Source organism: Actinia tenebrosa, unplaced genomic scaffold, assembly GCF_029948245.1.
Source record: "Actinia tenebrosa isolate PJP-AT-01 unplaced genomic scaffold, QUT_ActTen_1.0 PGA_scaffold7__59_contigs__length_16204524, whole genome shotgun sequence".
Classification (NCBI taxonomy): domain Eukaryota; kingdom Metazoa; phylum Cnidaria; class Anthozoa; order Actiniaria; family Actiniidae; genus Actinia; species Actinia tenebrosa.
The window spans coordinates 7231628-7249188 of NW_028292584.1; the positions used below are offsets into that span (position 1 = coordinate 7231628).

The window sequence follows — 17561 nt, forward strand, 5'->3', positions numbered from 1 at the left end:
GAAGGCTGGAGACTTAGCGCCCGATATCGACTACATCACGCTAGAAAATCCAAAAAAAATCTCTCTCACTCCCCTTGAACCGCAATAAAAATACAACATGTCAAAGGAACGATAATTTCTCTATCATAACATGTATTCTGAATGCCACCACGCCAAATATTTCCAGAAAAATCCTGGCTTAAAGTCGAATATTTGATTTCTTCTACAGCGTGTGATCGATGGTGTTCAAACGGCCGTTGTAAAGCGTGAGCGGGTCACGTTACATACTGCATTCTGATTGGCCGAACGTGATACCAAGCTCGAAACAAATTCCCCTTCCCCGACAGACTTGGGTTTGCTGCCAATCAGAATGCAGTATGTAACGTGACCTGGACAAACCAATTTAAGAATGTTTCGTTTGACAGCTAAAAGTCCTTGACATATCTTATTTACAATTGGATGTTCTTTTTCTAGATATTCTTATCGTCAATCGTCACAATAATTTCCAACGTCTTAAGAACTTTGACGTGAGAGTTGGCGTACATAGAGACCAGAGTCGAAACCCAACTTGCAATGACAGAATAAGAACCGTTGGACAAGGACAAGCCTTGCGTGTTCAATGTAATCCACCGATCCCTGGACGATACGTTGCTGTACAGATGTTTGGCAAGGGAATACTTACCTTGTGTGAGGTTGCTGTATACTCCAGAATAGGCAAGTTTTGGTGATTAAGTTTATATCTTTTAAAATGAGATAGTGGATGTGATGTTTGGTACAGGAAGATGTTTGAAATAGTTGACAACGTCAGTTTTCTTTTAAATTATTTTACAATTTTTGAATGCATTTTGGCTTTCTGAAATGTGACCAGAATAGCATTATCATGGCCACTATGATCACGTACCATCATAATCATCACCATTATCATCACCATCATCATCATTCTTCTTTACAATGATCACCATCACCATCATTATATATCGTCATATGTCATCATGGATCATCATCATATATTATATATTACCATAATCACCATCATCATCATATCATCACTACCATCATCATCAACACATCATCATCATCATCCCCACCACCACCATTATCATCATCATCATCATCATCATTACTACCATCATATTTATCAGTAATCATCATTTTCATCATCATTTCATCAGCGTCATCATACCTTGGAGTAATCTTTGCTATATTGATACAAACTTCTAGTAACATACTTTTTTAAAATGATTTTTATATCGACCACATTTTTTTTCTTACAGCTCCATTAGCTGATCTCTGCCAACTGGACAACGGAAACTGCCAACATGTCTGTTATAATCTGTGTAATATGAAGGTCAAGTGTGGTTGCAATCCTGGATTCAAACTGGCTTATGACGGCAAAACTTGCATTGGTATGTAGGAGGACGAGTGGGGGGTATGAGAGTTAGGAGAAGGATTTAGTCAAAGCCCTTGCAAACTGATATAATTGATAGCTTACATAATTCACAGTCATCGTGTCAATACTGACATTATTTGGTTACCTGTGTTAATGTTCTTATATACTAGGTTCAACTTGACCTTTTTATTATAGATAATAGTCACATGTATAGAACGCTTTTGAAGATTTTACCGTAAAAATCAAGTAAAGAAGTCTAACAGTAATCTGAATTTGTAAATTTTATACTTTGAATGAGAAAGATAAAGCAAGATTGTCAGTTGTAATTGAAACATCTGAATTGCTTTTTGTAAGGGATGGTGATATGAAGTTTAGAGTTATGAATGAAGTTCTAAGTCGATACGCCGGCTGACCTTCGCACAAGGATGTTTATTATCTCTATTTTTGTCTTTTACAGATATTGACGAGTGCCTCGTTAATAATGGCGGCTGTGACACTTACAGAAGTAGATGCATCAACACACCAGGAGGCCACATCTGTAACTGTAAACCACAATACCAACCAAAAGAGAACGCCAAGAATCTTTGTGAAGGTACGATAAAGAGTGATGGCAGCCATGACAGGAGGCACGGCAATAGAGTCTTTCTCCCCTGGGAAACTGAATTCTTTCTCATGTAAATCAGATTAGACTAGATTCAATTGTTCCTGCCTCCTGTCATGGCTGCCATCACGTGATGTTACAAAAGACTGCAAACCATACCTTGATTAACTTTGATAATTTGTTTATTATTTCTAGACTTCAACGAATGCAAGCTCAGCAATGCAGGCTGTGAGCACATCTGCCAGAATACCGATGGTAGTTACAACTGCGCATGTCTGAAGGGATACAAACTCAATGATAACAAGTACGGATGCAAAGGTACTTTCACGGAGATTAAACAGAGATTTAGTTTATTTATATATATGAAATAAATTTAACATTTTTCAATCTTACTTATGTCTGCTATTACAGTAAGATTATGAAAAGCTTATTCGTAGGGACCATTCACTTTTTACGGGCATTTCTACGAGCATACAACAAAAGATGTATGACCCCTTCCAAACATGAATTTTTGTACGTGGCACCCTACTAACAAAGTTTTCTTATTTATTAATTTTCTTTGCTATTTTTTGGGGAGTAACCCCTTAAATGCCATTTCTTTTACGTGCCCTTCTAAATCCCACAACTCTTTCCCATTCTCGTGAAAAGTGAGCGATCTAGATAGTACGCGCGCTGTGATTGGTCGAGAACTGTGCTGCATTAGTGAACAGAGCACGGAAAAAGCTTTTTATTTCTTAACCGTAAATCATATTATAATTGTGTTTCAGATATCGATGAATGCACCGAGACTCCAAACAAAGGAGGGTGCGCTCAAAATTGTACGAACTATCAAGGTGGCTACGCTTGTTCATGTAACGACGGATACAGACTGATGCCCGATGATAAGGGATGTGAAGGTAAGGTGTTCTTGATTGAAAAATCATTGTCGAATTCAAAAACACAGAATATTGAGGTTGAGACCGAAATGAAACAGGAAGTACTTTTAATTAATGGACCTTTTCGGTTTGTGCCATTTTTCCCCATTTTGGGCCACGTTTCATTCCCTAGAGAATCATTTCTTTGTTTGAAGGTTACGCATCAGAAAGGTACATGAATATGGATGAATTCCTAACAAAAAATGGAATGACACGTGGTCTGAAATAAAATATAAATTACGCCAAAGCTGAAAAAGGTTTATTTGATGCATTGAAATCATGAAGTCTTCATTTTTTGGATTTTGGAACTTACTTTACAGAGATCTACTGTCCTGAGCTGGAAGCGCCTTTCCGTGGTTCTATTGTCCCTTCGACTTGTACCGACGACAGATACAACATTCGCCGCAATACTATGTGTACATACCAGTGTGCAGCTGGATATAAACTGGCCAATGGAGACAGGTCACTGACTTGTAATATCGATGGTACATGGTCTGGAAAGCAGCCTTACTGCAAACGTAAGTAGGTTATATAAAGAGAACTAAGCTTTTGTCGGAAAAGGAAAGAAAAAAGAACGATAAAAGACTGAAAAATAGAGTCAAACAAAACCGTCAAGTGTATGGCTATTGCGAACAAAATGGGGAAAAGAGCGAAAGGAAAAAGAAGAAAGAAAGGGAAAGAAAGAAAAAGAAAAGGAGAGAAAAAGAAGTTAACCTAGTTGAGCCGAGGCGTTGTGTATTTATTTCATTTCATACTATATTTTAGCCGAGGTTTGTCCTGTTCTACAAGAACTAACAAACGGAGGAGTAATCCCCAAGTCTTGTTCCATGAAGAATGTGGACCACGGTATGAGATGTGTGTATTATTGCAAACCTGGTTACGAGTTACGTGGACCAAGATACACCACTTGTAATAATACACAATGGAGTGAACCATCCCCGGTGTCCTGTGTCAGAGGTAGGTTCTTACAAGGACCATGTGTCGTTCTCTTGAGTATTATCTTTGTCCAGTGAAAAAGGTGAGCCATCCCCGGTGTCCTGTGTCAGACGTAGGTTAATACAATGACCACGTGCCATTCTCTTGAAAATTTTATTTGTCTCGTGATAACCATTAGTTTTGAGACAATGATATGAAGTATAAATCTGAAATGGAAAAAGGTTGACATTCAAGGATAGAATAGTTTTGAGGTAATTTTTTTGTAGAGCCTAGAAATACAATTATAATATCCACCAAATACCATATATATTGTAAAGGAAACCAGACATTTTGGGGCTATTGATTTAGCAGCAGAGTAAATTTAGTCAAAATTCTTATTGTTTTTAGCCATTCTGTGCCCCTTAAACGTCAAAGCGAAATATATCAATTAGCGCAATGGAACTGCAACAGAAAATCGACTTCTCTCTCTCTCTCTCTCTCTCTCTTTTGCTTAGTATATCAAGAACCCTGGATACGATGTCCGACAGATATCGTAGTAAATCTAACAGCAAACAGTAACACAGCAGTTCTGGGCTTCAAATGGCAATTGCCGGTCACTAACATGAAGACCGCTGAAGTAACACCAAGTAACTTGAACGAGAACTATCCGTTCCCAGCTGGAAAGACACGTGTTAAGTGGACAGCAACCAATCCTGATGGTGTTTCGAAAAGCTGTTACTATTACGTCATTGTTGAGGGTAAGCTGTTACTATTACGTCATTGTTGAGGGTAAGCTGTTACTATTACGTCATTGTTGAGGGTAAGCTCATGAACTGAAAACTGGAAAAAACGTCCAATAAGATCAAGCATTTTTTTCATAGGAATGTTTCGATAACAGACAAATTTAAAAATAGACTAGCCAATAATGTCTTGCTTCATAAACAACTTAGCTGGTGGCTGCTAATATCTTCATTTTCGTAATTACTATCTTATTTTATTAGATAAGCATGCACCCAAAGTCAAGTACTGTCCAAAACCATTTACAGTCAAGTCCAACGACGATCCCGTCACAGTCTCCTGGAAGGAACCCATATTCACGGACAATGTCGGCGTTGTATTTAGTATGTCGAACAAGAAGCCTGGGCACCAAATGCAGCGAGATACAGCGATAAATATCCGATACACAGCCCAGGATGCAGCTGGAAACAAAGCCTTATGTGACTTCCATATTACAACTCAAAGTAAGTCAAGTGCAATCAGTACTACCAAACACAAATGTAAAGCGTCTGCGCATGTTCGTATGCTGTATGTAAATTAGTGCACAGCGTCTGCGCATGTTCGTAGTCTGTACTTAAATTAATCCACAACATCTGCGCATGCTCGTAATCTGTGTGCACATTAGTGCAAAACGTCTGCGCATGTTCGTAGTCTGTACTTAATTTAATCCACAACATCTGCGCATGCTCGTAATCTGTATGCACATTAGTGCAAAACGTCTGCGCATGTTCGTAGTCTGTACTTAAAGTAGTCCACAATGTCTGCGCATGCTCGTAATCTGTATTCACATTAGTGCAAAACGTCTGCGCATGCTCGTAGTCTCTATGCAAATTATAACAAAAATGTATGCGCATGCTCTTAATATGTTTGTAGTATATCCCACAACATCTGCACATGCTCGTAGTCATTATGCAAATTAAAGCAAAACGTCTGCGCATACTCTTAGTCTGTTTGTAGATTAGTCCACAACGTCTGCGCATGCTGGTAGTCAATATGCAAATTAGAAGAAAACGTCTGTGCATGCTCTTAGTCTGTTTGTAGATTAGTCCACAACGTCTGCGCATGCTCGTAGTATGATTGTAGATTAGTCCACAACGTCTACGCATGCTCTTAGTATGAGAAAGTTTGACCGCATCTTGGTATCATTCTTGCAGGTATTACTTGTCCAGCACTTGAACATCCAGCTAATGGTAATGCCATAAAGACAGCAATGCTATTGTACCTTCGATGTCAAACCGGCTACTATTTCAACCCTAAGCTCGTCGGTGCCAGGTCTCTAACTAATGCTGTCTACAGATGTATGATGGGACAATGGAAGATCTACTACAATGGAGGTTACCAGGTCTTGACTCAAATACCAGCCTGCGCAGGTAAAATGATATCTGAATCTATCAGCTTTTTAGCCTTTCCGAGGTTGATGAGAAAACTGAGTCGAGTTCGGATTGCAGTACATTGTGGTACATGGTAACATGTACTTGGTAACATGTCTCCTGAAACCTTCCCACAATGCACCGTAATGCCGACTCGACCCATTTTCCCCTCAACCTCCTAACGGCTTGTTATCACCAGGATCAGAATGTTTGTTAAGCTGCTCGACAAGCTGCTCGACGACAAGCGTTTGACGCTCTTGTAGGTCATGAACAATATTTTAGCTTGAGCAGTTATATTCACCATGAAACTAAATACTGCTTTCGTTTCCCAGGACTATCATCTCCAGTCGACGGCAAATGCAAGGCCGGTTCAACTAGCGAACTATCTCTTTGCAGTAAGTATCTTCCCTGGAATTATTTACAAAAATATCTACTCTTCTCTTAATTTCCTCTTTTACTCCCACAAATCTAACACCCGAAACTTCAGTTTAGTTATAAACTCCTTTACACGTTATAAGAGACCTTTAGATGCGACGACGAGTACGAGCACGAGCACGAGTGTTTAACTTTTAAAGAGAGGCACTATCTTTTTGTAGTCGTGATCGTGTACGTAGATTGAAACTTTACATTGTAAAAAATCGGAAATCGACTACGATTTAGTGTTAACCACGTGCACAGGACCAATTTTAAAACTTGTACTCTTACTCGATCTCGTACTCGTCGTCGGATCTAAAGGTCGCTATAAAGTTCCTATTAACTTGTTGTCAAAACAACAACGCAGTCCAAACGGCCAGTCTAGGCACAGGCAGCCCAAACAAGGTTCTTGCGTATGGTTTATAAGGGAACATACAGGAGTTATAATGAAGATTTAATAATTTGCTTCAAAACTTGCTGCAGGCGTTGCTTATATCTTGCGTAGTCTTCTGGCGAAGTTTGAGCGCGATTTGAGGCAGTTTAGTATTTCTTTTTCAACATCCGCTTTTCTCTACGTATATAAAGTATTAACCACACACAAGAAACTTGTTTGGGCTGCCTGTGGTCTAGGCATAACTCAATCGGATTCCCTGACACGACAGAGTCCCACATGGAATACCCACTATGAAATAAACTTTCTTTCAGTCAACTGCGCACCAGGAACGTTCCACAATGAAACAACAGATTCATGCCAGGAGTGTGGTAAGGGTACTTACATGGATATAGATGGTATGACTGCTTGTCAGCCATGTGACAAAGGATACTCTACCAAGACTAGTAGGAGTGCAAAAGCATCAGACTGTCTGCGTAAGTATTGCTTTATTCAAAGATGTTTTCGGGCCGTCAAAGCAAAAGAAGTTCTGGTTTCTCCGCTAATTTCAAAACAAAGTGTAGGATTGCTATTGATTGAGTCAACAACTTATGGGTTGTTTCAGAGTTCGTTCTGTGAGTTAGCCGTGCCCTGACTTAGATCAGCCCAGAGGTTGTTTCAGGGTTTGATCTGTCTGTTAGCCGTGCCCTGACTTAGATCAGCCCAGAGGTTGTTTCAGGGTTCAATCTGTGAGTTAGCCATGCCCTGACTTAGATCAGCCCAGAGGTTGTTTCAGGATTCTATCTGTGAGTTAGCCATGCCCTGACTTAGATCAGCCCAGAGGTTGTTTTAGGATTCTATCTGTGAGTTAGCCATGCCCTGACTTAGATCAGCCCAGAGGTTGTTTCAGGGTTTGATCTGTGAGTTAGTCATGCCATGACTTAGATCAGCCCAGAGGTTGTTTCAGAGTTTGATCTGTGAGTTAGCCATGCCCTGACTTAGATCAGCAAGGGTGCAAATTTGAGTCAAAGTCATTCTTGTCTCGTTGCAATCATTGCATACATTCTGTTTATTCTATGTACATTTTATGGATGACAAATTAAATGTTATAATCTGTTATTTGTAGCTCTGTGTCGCCCTGGGTCGTTCTCTGATAATGGTCTACAAGAGTCTTTTGCGCCATGTGACAAATGTCCAATAGGAACATACCAGTTTGAAGAAGGACAGACCAGCTGTATGCCATGTCCATATGGCAGTACAACGATGACTACAGGAAGCACTACATTGGATGACTGTGTTGGTAAGTATTGTCGTTGCTATTATTGCATGCATTATTGTTGAATGTAATCTTCAATGCCTGTAACAAATGGTGTCAAATACCTGTCGCCCCATGTAAGGGAATCCGGACTTATGGTGGATTCCGGATTCCAAGCGCTGGATTCCGGACTCCGAGACTCTGGATTCCAGATTCCAAGACTCTGGATTCCGGATTCCAAAACTTTTGTATTGCGGGTTCCGGATTCCATATCGTTAATTTGCATCTGATGACAGATATTCTTGGTGGAGATATTGCACAGTGTGGGAGGGGCTACATCGGTTCAGTCTAGGTCGAGGTGATATTATTTGAGTTTATACTTTGAATTTCAAAGTAGCGGATTTCGGATTCCAAGGCCTGGATTCCGGATTCCAGAGTGCTGGATTCCGGATTCCAAAGCCTAAAATTTCGTGGATTCCGGATTCCGGATTCCGGTTTCCCTTACATGGGGCGATACCTGGCTCTTTTTGACCACAAGGTGTATTATAAACTCTGAATATAGGTTCATAGAGCGTTTTCACTCATGCGAGAAGGCAACCATATTGGTTTACCAGAAAAATATTAAACTTTTTGCAAAGTTTTTGCATAAGAATAGAGTTCAATTCCCGAAGGATAAAATAATGTATTGTTTTGGTACGCCAATGATGGCCGCTGTGACGTCACGTGAAAACCCTCTATTAGCTAAAAGAAAATTAATATTATATAAAATATTTATGTAGTTCCAGCTAATATCTCCGAGACGTACCCTGCCAGGGAGTTGATTGTGGATCAAGGAAACGTGTTACTGCTGCAGTGTTTTATCAGTGGAAGACCAACGCCAAACGTCACATGGTCTAAAGTTGGAGGTAAATCCTTGAACGTCATTTTTGTATACTCATATAGAGTTTTTATAGAGGATGAACCTCTGGGGTTCCATTCCTTGACTTGTATCATATGTCAGTAGAGTTTGGTAGGCCTTTCCCTTGATTCGAGAGGTTTTCTCCCTCTGCAAAACATAACAAACTGAAATCCAATAAACCTCTTCGGCTTGGGGTAATGTTTTCCCATTTCAGACCACGTGTCATTCCCTTGAGAATAAGATTCTTCGTTTGAGCTGTATCCATATTCATGTGTCTTCTCATGTGCAACCGAGCGCAAACCTTAAACAAAGAAATGATACTCTAGGGAATGACATGTGGTCTGAAATGAGAAAACATTACGTCAGAGCCGAAGAGGTCTATTCGATATGTAAATTAGCCATGCCCTGACTTTGATCTGCCCAGAAGTTGTTTCAGGGTACTGATTGAAAAATAATATTTCGAGGAAGAGCTTTTCATTTTTAAAAGTTATATCATTTACACAGCTTGCTCTTGATTTGCTTAATTTATTATTAATAATGATATCTATAAATTTTACAGCTTCTCAGCCCAGTCAGGACCGTGTGATATCAAAATCCCTTTACGATTTAAGCATGGCAGTCATCGGCCGTTATTACGTCATCTCCAACGCTCAAATTTCCGACTGTGGAACGTACAAATGTCGTGCGCAAAATTCTTTAGCTACTGCACAACACCAAGTGCGTGTTGTTGTGCGGGCCCCTAAACCAACCCCCTCACAGTAAATGGTGTTATTTGGGATGATATAAAAATATTTATAGAGGTAAGACATTTTTTTTCCCAAGGCAATCAATCAATTCTCGGTTTTCACCCACGTGACTTGGTGCATGACAACGGTTGCTAACCGCCATATTGGTGCACAACATAGTGTAAACAAAAGAGATTCATCACAATCGAGCGACTAAAAGTCAATATTTTCAGCACATTTTCTATAATGGTTCTTTGTTTAATGGTAAATTGTCATACCAGGAGTGTTCGTGATAAGGGAATTTCCCTCTTTCGTGTTCCATCGGTTAGAAAAAGTCAAGGAGAGGAGGCAGAAGAGCTGTCGATTGAACGACGTAGAAAGTGGTTGGCCGCCATTAGTAGGGTTGGGTTATCCGAAGAAATCATCAACAGTGGGAGAATTTGCAGCCGTCACTTCGTTTCTGGAAAACCTGCTGCCAATTGGGATAAGTTTAACGTCGATTGGGTGCCTACATTAAATTTGGGACACAACAAAACAGTAGTAAGTGAGAAAAACTCCGATCTTCAAGCCGCGCGAAGTGAACGTGCAAAAGTGAGAAGGAAGAGACAACAGGAAAGAGCATTGTTCGAGTCAGCTGCAAAGGTAGCGAAACTGGATGAAGAAGGCGCTACAATCGACAATATTTCTTTTGACTCTCCTTCTTTAACTGAGGAAATCAGCCAGATCGCAAATGACCTTCAATCAGCGAGTGATAAATCAAAGTTGCACTGCCAAGATGGCGATTTATTGGACGGGATTACTTCGAAGCTGGAGGAACTTTGTAAGATCACTGACTCTAGCACACAAACAAACGAAGTTAATCCAGAAATGACCGAGTCAAGCACACAAACTGAGGAGTTAGATTATATGTTTTCTCAGCCAAAGAAAGCCCCTTTCGATCGCGAAGATATGCTGGAAGATGGGAAGGTACTATTTTACACTGGATTGCCTTCAGCTACTATTTTACAAGCTGTATATGAACATGTAGCCCCTCATGTGGCAAGAAAGTCGTTGAGCTTAACGAAGTTCCAGGAACTTGTCATGGTCTTGATGAAACTCCGACTTAATGTGCCATACTTGGATCTTGCATACCGTTTTGAAGTGTCTGCACCAACTGTCTCCAGGATATTTTTTACCTGGATAACAATCATGGACATACGACTCTCTCAACTAATATATTGGCCTGAGCGGGATGAACTATGGAGAACAATGCCTCAATGCTTCGAGTTTTCGTTTGGAAAGAAGACAACAGTGATTATTGATTGTTTTGAGGTCTTCATAGAAAGGCCTACCAACCTGCTGGCAAGAGCCCAGACCTTCAGCTCCTACAAACACCACAACACTGTAAAGGTATTAATTGGAATCACTCCACAAGGCACCATTTCCTTTGTATCAAAGGCCTGGGGTGGCAGAACATCTGATAAGCTCCTCACTGAAAACTGTGGTATTTTAAATAAACTTGTGCCTGGTGATCTAGTAATGGCCGACAGGGGATTTACAGTTCATGAAAGTGTGGCATTCAAGAGAGCAGAGCTTGTTATACCAGCGTTTACTAAGGGGAAGAGCCAGCTGGACCCCATCGATGTTGAGAACACCCGAGGAATTGCAAATGTCAGAATTCATGTGGAGAGGGTAATCGGTTTGCTGAGGTGCAAGTACACAATTCTGAAAGGGACACTGAGCACTGACTTTCTCATGAGCAATAAGGAACAGGTACCAGTCATTGATATCATTTTAAGGGTGTGTTCTGGTCTTGTTAACCTTTGTCCACCAATCATTCCATTTGACTAGATTATAAACATACTAATTATTACCAAAATTTAAGAATTTGAATTTATTTATAAAGATAAAAATGAAATACCAGGATATTCTTGTATTCAAAATGTCATAATGTATTGGTGACACAAGAAATATTTTTCTGCTTTGTTCCTGTCAGAGTAGCTATTTTATTTTTGGACATTGCTGATGAAAACTAGTGTATCTTAATTGTTTATTATTAATTCTCAAATTTACTACTATTTTGTTGCATTTAAAGCACAATAGAATATAGTGGTCTTTTGTATCACCTATTTCAAAAAACAGTTGTCACTGCCAAAGGCAATAGTCGATTCGAAGGTGTAATATATGAAAATAAACGCAAATAATCAAAGCCTTTAAAGTTCTTTCAGGCTACAAACAACACTGGATATCTCAAAACTCATTAAAAAAAACACAAAAAAAACAAGTGATTGTTGGAACTATGAATAACCTATCACCTTTCTCCTTTAGCGATGACAACCTTTCTTAAATGAAATAGGTGTATAGATATGTTTTTGTGTAATGAATATTCTAGTGGATCGAAACCAACTGTTATTTGCTAAATAGCTACTATGATTATTAACAACTTTGTATTTCTTTCATGGTATTAATGCATTTGCTCTTCTAAAACAACATTACTGTTTCAAATAAAGAGTAGATGATGGCTAGTGAACACTAGCGTGTTCTAAACACATATTCTAAACTGATGGAAACATTGTAATTTTACCAATTTCCAAACACTGAGCCAGATGTGGGCGCATTTTGGGTATGTCAAATGTAAAGTCTCGTGGGCTGAAACCATAAACCAGACACGTAGCAAATGCTATGGCAAAGATTCCACAGTCACTCCCATTCAGTTGTTGCTGGACTGTTACATTTTCTATGCCTACATAGCTGTCTGCCATTAAACTCTCTACCTGTTCTTCAACCTCTTTGGCAATGATATCATGGTAGAGACTATCATAAAGGTTGACCATGCCTGGTCTACATCCAATAGAGCTTATACAGACCCAGTGCATATGTCCTGTATGTAATATTTGAACAAATTCTGAAGTGACAACATCAAAGTTCCTAATGGGGCCAAGGGTTGTTTTTTGAAAGCTCTCTATCAGAGGATTGACTTTCTGTAGATGTACTTGTGCTTTCTGAATTATTGTACAGTCCAGCCATCCAGTAGGTGAATTAATGATGTCAAAATGACTGTCATTGAGGCTACCAAGGGAAGCCCTCTTGTCTAAAACCCCTTTAGTCACTTGTGTTATTTTGACATCCGATTCATCATCGCTGGAATCAATAATTGATGAATAACTAGTAGATACAGCACTAGCATTATTACCAATGATTGTACTTTCCTTTTTGTCCAATTTAGCTGCTTGCATTTGTGGAATACTGTTTTCACATTTTAATTGGCTTGTTGATGCAGCACTAACAGTGTTGGCTTTTGAAGAAGAAGAACAAGTGGTAGGACCAATAGAACTAGATGCAGTTACTTTGGCTGCTTGAGACACCTTGCAATTGCTGCACACCCACGTAGTTTGACTATTGTTAGGCATTCTTTTATAGTCCAGACACTGGAGATGGAAAAACTTTCCATTTTGGCAATTTTCACTGTGACATTTGAGAAGCCTTTCATTCATCATTGGTGATGAGCCACATACACAAATACTGTCCAGTTTCAAAGCTTGATCATTATGTGTGCACTTAGTAGAACTTGGCTTTGATGCTTTTCTTGGCTTTTTGCATTGAAATTCTGCTAGCAAGCGGCAGTTAGGACAGTACCAAACATCAGGGACTGAATCTGATAAATGCAAACATGTCTGGTGAAATTCCTTTATTAGGCACTTTGGGTTACTGCAGTGAATAGTTCTTCCTTGAGAAGGCATTCCACAGTAACAAATACCAGAGGACTTGTTTGCTGGTTTTATTTCAGGTAAGTGCTGTTTTCTTGTATACCATCGAGCAAGAATCTCAGGTAGTATGCATGTCTGCCATACTTTTGTAACTTTGGGAACGATAGCTTCCCAGTGACTTGTTTCTGGGAGAATTCTTTCAATGAAGACTTGAGGTTTGTTTTCGCTGAATGCACACACGACAAAGTCACAAAATTGGCGACCAGTTATAGACAATTGTTGCTGCACTTGGTAATAATACTGGTGCTTTCTCTTTAGTCGAAATATTCCATTCACTTTCTCTAGGCAAGAACTTTTCTTAAGCACATAACTTTCAAAGTCCCAGTTTTCAATAATGTAAGGGCACTTTACTTCTCCACACCCATCACCACAACAGGAGCAGGAACAGAGGAAATCAGGTGTTGCATGCATCCAGGGATGTTGCTTATCAATGAAAACTCCACACTTTATCAGTACAAAATCTTTGTGGTTTGCAGACATGAGATGGTTGTAAGTCTCTATGGCTTTGCCTTCATTTTTGATTCCATGATTGATTGCTTTAGATTGCACACTAAACAACTGTGGATAGCAAATGTTTTTAATAAGTGAGATAGATGGTTGGTCAGGATTTGTATTGGCAACAGAATAACTCATTGAAGCCCCAACACGACCAGCTCTATGTTTAAAAAACGCAGTTCCTTTTGATTGATCCCTTGTTTCCTGTTCTATTAATTCTATCTCGGAATCAGAAAGAGATAGTTCGACTTTGCAGCACTTTTGTAACAGCTCTGGGTAGTTCAGCTTCAAATTCTCATGATTGTAAAGGGATGGTATCGTTAGAACACGCCGACTTTTTAGTACAAATTGATCAGCATAAGGAGCCACTAGAAAAAGAATGACAGGCTTTTTTTGGCTCTCATTTAGTTTTGCAAAGAAGGTTTTCATATCCGTTTCTGTAGGGGTGACATTTGGGACGGACTTCGTTTTCCCTACCGGAGTGCTAGTCGAAGGTTGTACACCATCAATTTTAACGTCTAATTCATCTTTCAACTTTCGAGCTGATTTAAAATTGATGTCTTCAACTTGAGCGTACGGTACTTCGTTTACGTAAGTTGGGAGTAGCCACGTACATTTCACTTCTGTGCAGGCCAACTTTCCATGTATACGATTCCACGCCTCAATATAGAACAGTACGCTCCCTACATGAGAGCAGCACTCTGCTAGACCTGCTTTGCAACCAAGGCAGTGGGCAGATATTATCGTTCCTTCTCCATTAGCGATAATCCAAATTGGTATTGGCGGTTCATTCATTCGCTGCGAATGACGAACTTTTCCTAACACCACGAACTTATTTCCAATGGCTTTTCCTTGAACGCTCGTTATGAAGCCCGATACCATTTGATTGTAACTCTCTAGACTCTTGAAAGCCTTGAACTGCCTTAAAGTATAGAAGCTGGTTTCCAGCACAAGATAAGAGAGAAGATCGGTGGCTTCGATCGGTGGCAGACATTCTGCATCTAACTTCTCGCCTTGTAAACACGCGGGGTCGACTCCAATACCTTCGATTTTTTTAAAATATCTCGTTCGAATGTGATTTTCAAGCTTTTTGGCGTATTCAGATAAGACAATTGAAGAGGTATCTTCAATTCTTTTCTGTTCTTGGGTTTCGTTTTTTGAAATATCGACGAGTAAATCCTCGGACATCGCATAATTCGAATCAAAACATAAGCGCACGTGTGTGATTTGACATATGCTAATGAGCTTCCTGTGCACCAATATGGCGGACACTAAGTTTTAATCCGCTCGTGACGTCACGTGAAAACCGAGAATAGATCTCTTTACCTTGGGCATAATATTTTCCCATTTCAGACCATGTGTCATTCCCTAGAGCATCATTTCTTTGTTTAACGGTTGCGCATGAGAGACACAAGAATATAGATACAACTCAAACAAACAATCTTATTCTCAAGGGAATGACACGGGAATCGTACCGGGAGCCACCCTTTCTTTCGTGAAAAGTTTCTTGGGCACCATCGGTGTCACAACTAGTTCTACCTTTAACTCTACAATATTTCATTCTTTTCAGGTCGTAATAAAAAGGGATGTTCTTGGTCAAATTCTGGTGAAAACTTTAATTTAATGCTGAATCTAGGTTCTATTACTCGTGTTTTTTTGTTTTTGCCATGTCAGTGTTACAAATTATTTGGGAAAGCAATAAAACAGTTCCACTACAAGCTCTTATCTAATGTGTTATGACTTTTTAAATTATTAATTCCGCTTAATTATTACTCGGAAAATCAAAATAACAAGGTAAGCGAATGATGCCATGGTATTCGCGATTTATAATGGAACCACGGCATACGTACTATCCTTCCTGAGGAGGCTTCATCCTTCCTGAGGCTTCATCCTTCCCGAGGCTTCATCCTTTCTGAGGCTTCATCCTTCCCGAGGCTTCATCCTTTCTGAGGCTTCATCCTTTCTGAGGCTTCATACTTCCCGAGGCTTCATCCTTTCTGAGGCTTCATCCTTCCCGAGGCTTCATCCTTCCTAAAGGCTTCATCCTTTTTGAGGCTCCATCCTTCCTTAGGCTTCATCCTTCCTGAAGCTTCATCCTTCCTGAGGCTTCATCCTTCCTAAAGGCTTCATCCCTTTTGAGGCTTCATCCTTCCTTAGGCTTCATCCTTCCTGAAACTTCCTCCTTCCTGAGGCTTAATCCTTCCTGAGGCTTCATCCTTCCTGAGGCTTCATCCTTGATTCTTCACCTTTCTTAAGGCTTCTTCTATTTCTGAGGCTTCATTTTTTCTGAGGTTTCATCCTCCCTGAGGCTTCATCCTTCCAGAGGCTTCGCAGAGCTGATGCACTCGCACCAATGAAGATAGAGAATGCCGCAGCAAGCAATGATGATGATGATGATAATAATAATAATAATGATGATGATGACGATGACGATGACGATGATTGTAATCTGCTGATACTTTATTTAACCTTCTATAACATAAATGACTCCAAAACTAATTGATATATATAAGGAAGTGTTATTTCCAATTCCAAACTTAGCCGTTATTTGCGATGGTTAGTGTTGTTGGTTAGGGATAAAAGAGAAAGTTAGGAAGGGAAATTAGAGATACAGGAAGGATAGAAATACGAGAGAAATGGAATTGAAATATTAAAAAAATATCTTTGCTGATGTTTAATTTTTTTATTATTACTGTGATTTATTCCAGGCACTGTCGTGACAAAGATGGTTTTAGGAGAATCGTCGCAATTTTCGCAAACCAGGTGGGTTTGAAACTTGAAAGTCCCAGAGCGAGTACACGCGTCTGTCATATAATCATTGTTCCTTAGGACCAATCTTTAGTAAAATATATATATATATATATATTTTTAAAATTTTTCATTTTTATAGTCATTGTCAAATAATCTGTCTGTCATATAATCGTGGTTCCTTAGGACCTATCTTTAGTCATTTTTATAGTCATTGTTTCGTAGCTCTTGAATTTAGTTTATTTAGCATTGTTTGTACGTGTAATGTCTCATTTAAGTGTTTTTTCGTTACGTAATCCTATTGTATTAAAACATCTATAAATACACCCATACACCAAATTAGACGCGGTGCTAGATGGATCCGACACGTTCTAAAGAGTCTTAGATATATTCAAGCTGAAGTCGTAGAACTTGCGTGGTGTTAGAGACATTTAGGATTAGAAAGTCATTCTAGTCGTAATCATTTTTAAAAAGCATTCAGTGGAATTCATCAGTTAAAGCCGGATACCTACAGCAATCAAGGATTTGTAAAGCTAAAGATAGCAATAATTCAGTACGTATGGCCGTGAAACTAAAGACAGAGACGCTCAATGAAGTGTAGCAATAGAGAGAGAAAGATTGGACGAAAACCAAAATCTTAAAGAAACAAAGTGAAACAGGAAGAGGACAGACAGAGAACAGAACTTGGAAGAAAGAATAGAAACCTTGGAAAGGACAGAGAAATCATGTTTGCCATAGAGATATGTAGTGCTGTGTGCTCTCATAAGCACTCGCTCACAACCAATCAGAAGGCGAGATTTGGAACAGTCATTTTATAATATTTATTATTATTATTATTAGGAGAAGCACGACTCGTAGCGGAACTATTTGAATAGTTCATGTAAAATCGAATGCAAAACGCAATTGTACTCCAAGCGATTTTACTACCTATTTTTAAGAGTTGAACACCTACCTCCTTAATGAT

The 17561-nt window shown here is 39.4% G+C and overlaps 3 protein-coding genes across 4 annotated transcripts in view; all 3 read left to right on the forward strand.

Annotated features, from left to right (window-relative positions):
* The window catches only part of LOC116298958 (uncharacterized), a 39697-nt gene extending 24130 nt beyond the window's left edge, over positions 1-15567 (forward strand). Inside the window, exons 25-40 of the mRNA XM_089040062.1 lie at positions 454-693; positions 1254-1385; positions 1827-1961; positions 2166-2288; positions 2738-2866; positions 3205-3402; positions 3650-3841; positions 4315-4557; positions 4801-5040; positions 5731-5946; positions 6279-6341; positions 7066-7227; positions 7857-8030; positions 8765-8890; positions 9443-9683; positions 15420-15567. Coding sequence (XP_088896188.1) covers positions 454-693; positions 1254-1385; positions 1827-1961; positions 2166-2288; positions 2738-2866; positions 3205-3402; positions 3650-3841; positions 4315-4557; positions 4801-5040; positions 5731-5946; positions 6279-6341; positions 7066-7227; positions 7857-8030; positions 8765-8890; positions 9443-9645 — 2576 coding nt within the window. The 3' untranslated portion in view covers positions 9646-9683; positions 15420-15567. The remainder of the gene's footprint in view (positions 1-453; positions 694-1253; positions 1386-1826; positions 1962-2165; positions 2289-2737; positions 2867-3204; positions 3403-3649; positions 3842-4314; positions 4558-4800; positions 5041-5730; positions 5947-6278; positions 6342-7065; positions 7228-7856; positions 8031-8764; positions 8891-9442; positions 9684-15419) is intronic.
* On the forward strand, positions 9707-15567 carry LOC148905437 (uncharacterized). Of its 2 annotated transcripts, XM_089040064.1 has the most exons (2): positions 9707-11360; positions 12814-15567. In XM_089040064.1, the coding sequence occupies exons 1-2, from the start codon at positions 9855-9857 to the stop codon at positions 12871-12873; spliced, it is 1566 nt and encodes a 521-aa protein (XP_088896190.1). In that variant the 5' UTR covers positions 9707-9854; the 3' UTR covers positions 12874-15567. The 2 variants fall into 2 exon arrangements, with proteins under 2 accessions (XP_088896190.1, XP_088896189.1); XM_089040063.1 differs by lacking the exon at positions 12814-15567 and having other exon boundaries at positions 9711-12147.
* An 807-nt stretch (positions 15568-16374) lies between these two features.
* The window catches only part of LOC116298959 (uncharacterized), a 39751-nt gene continuing 38564 nt past the window's right edge, over positions 16375-17561 (forward strand). Inside the window, exon 1 of the mRNA XM_089040061.1 lies at positions 16375-16612. The gene's annotated coding sequence lies outside the window, so the exon portion shown is untranslated. The remainder of the gene's footprint in view (positions 16613-17561) is intronic.

What these genes read in the sequence shown, in the direction of transcription:
- LOC148905437 (XM_089040063.1), top strand. Translation starts at nt 9,855, where the DNA reads ATGGTTCTTTGTTTAATGGTAAATTGTCATACCAGGAGTGTTCGTGAT.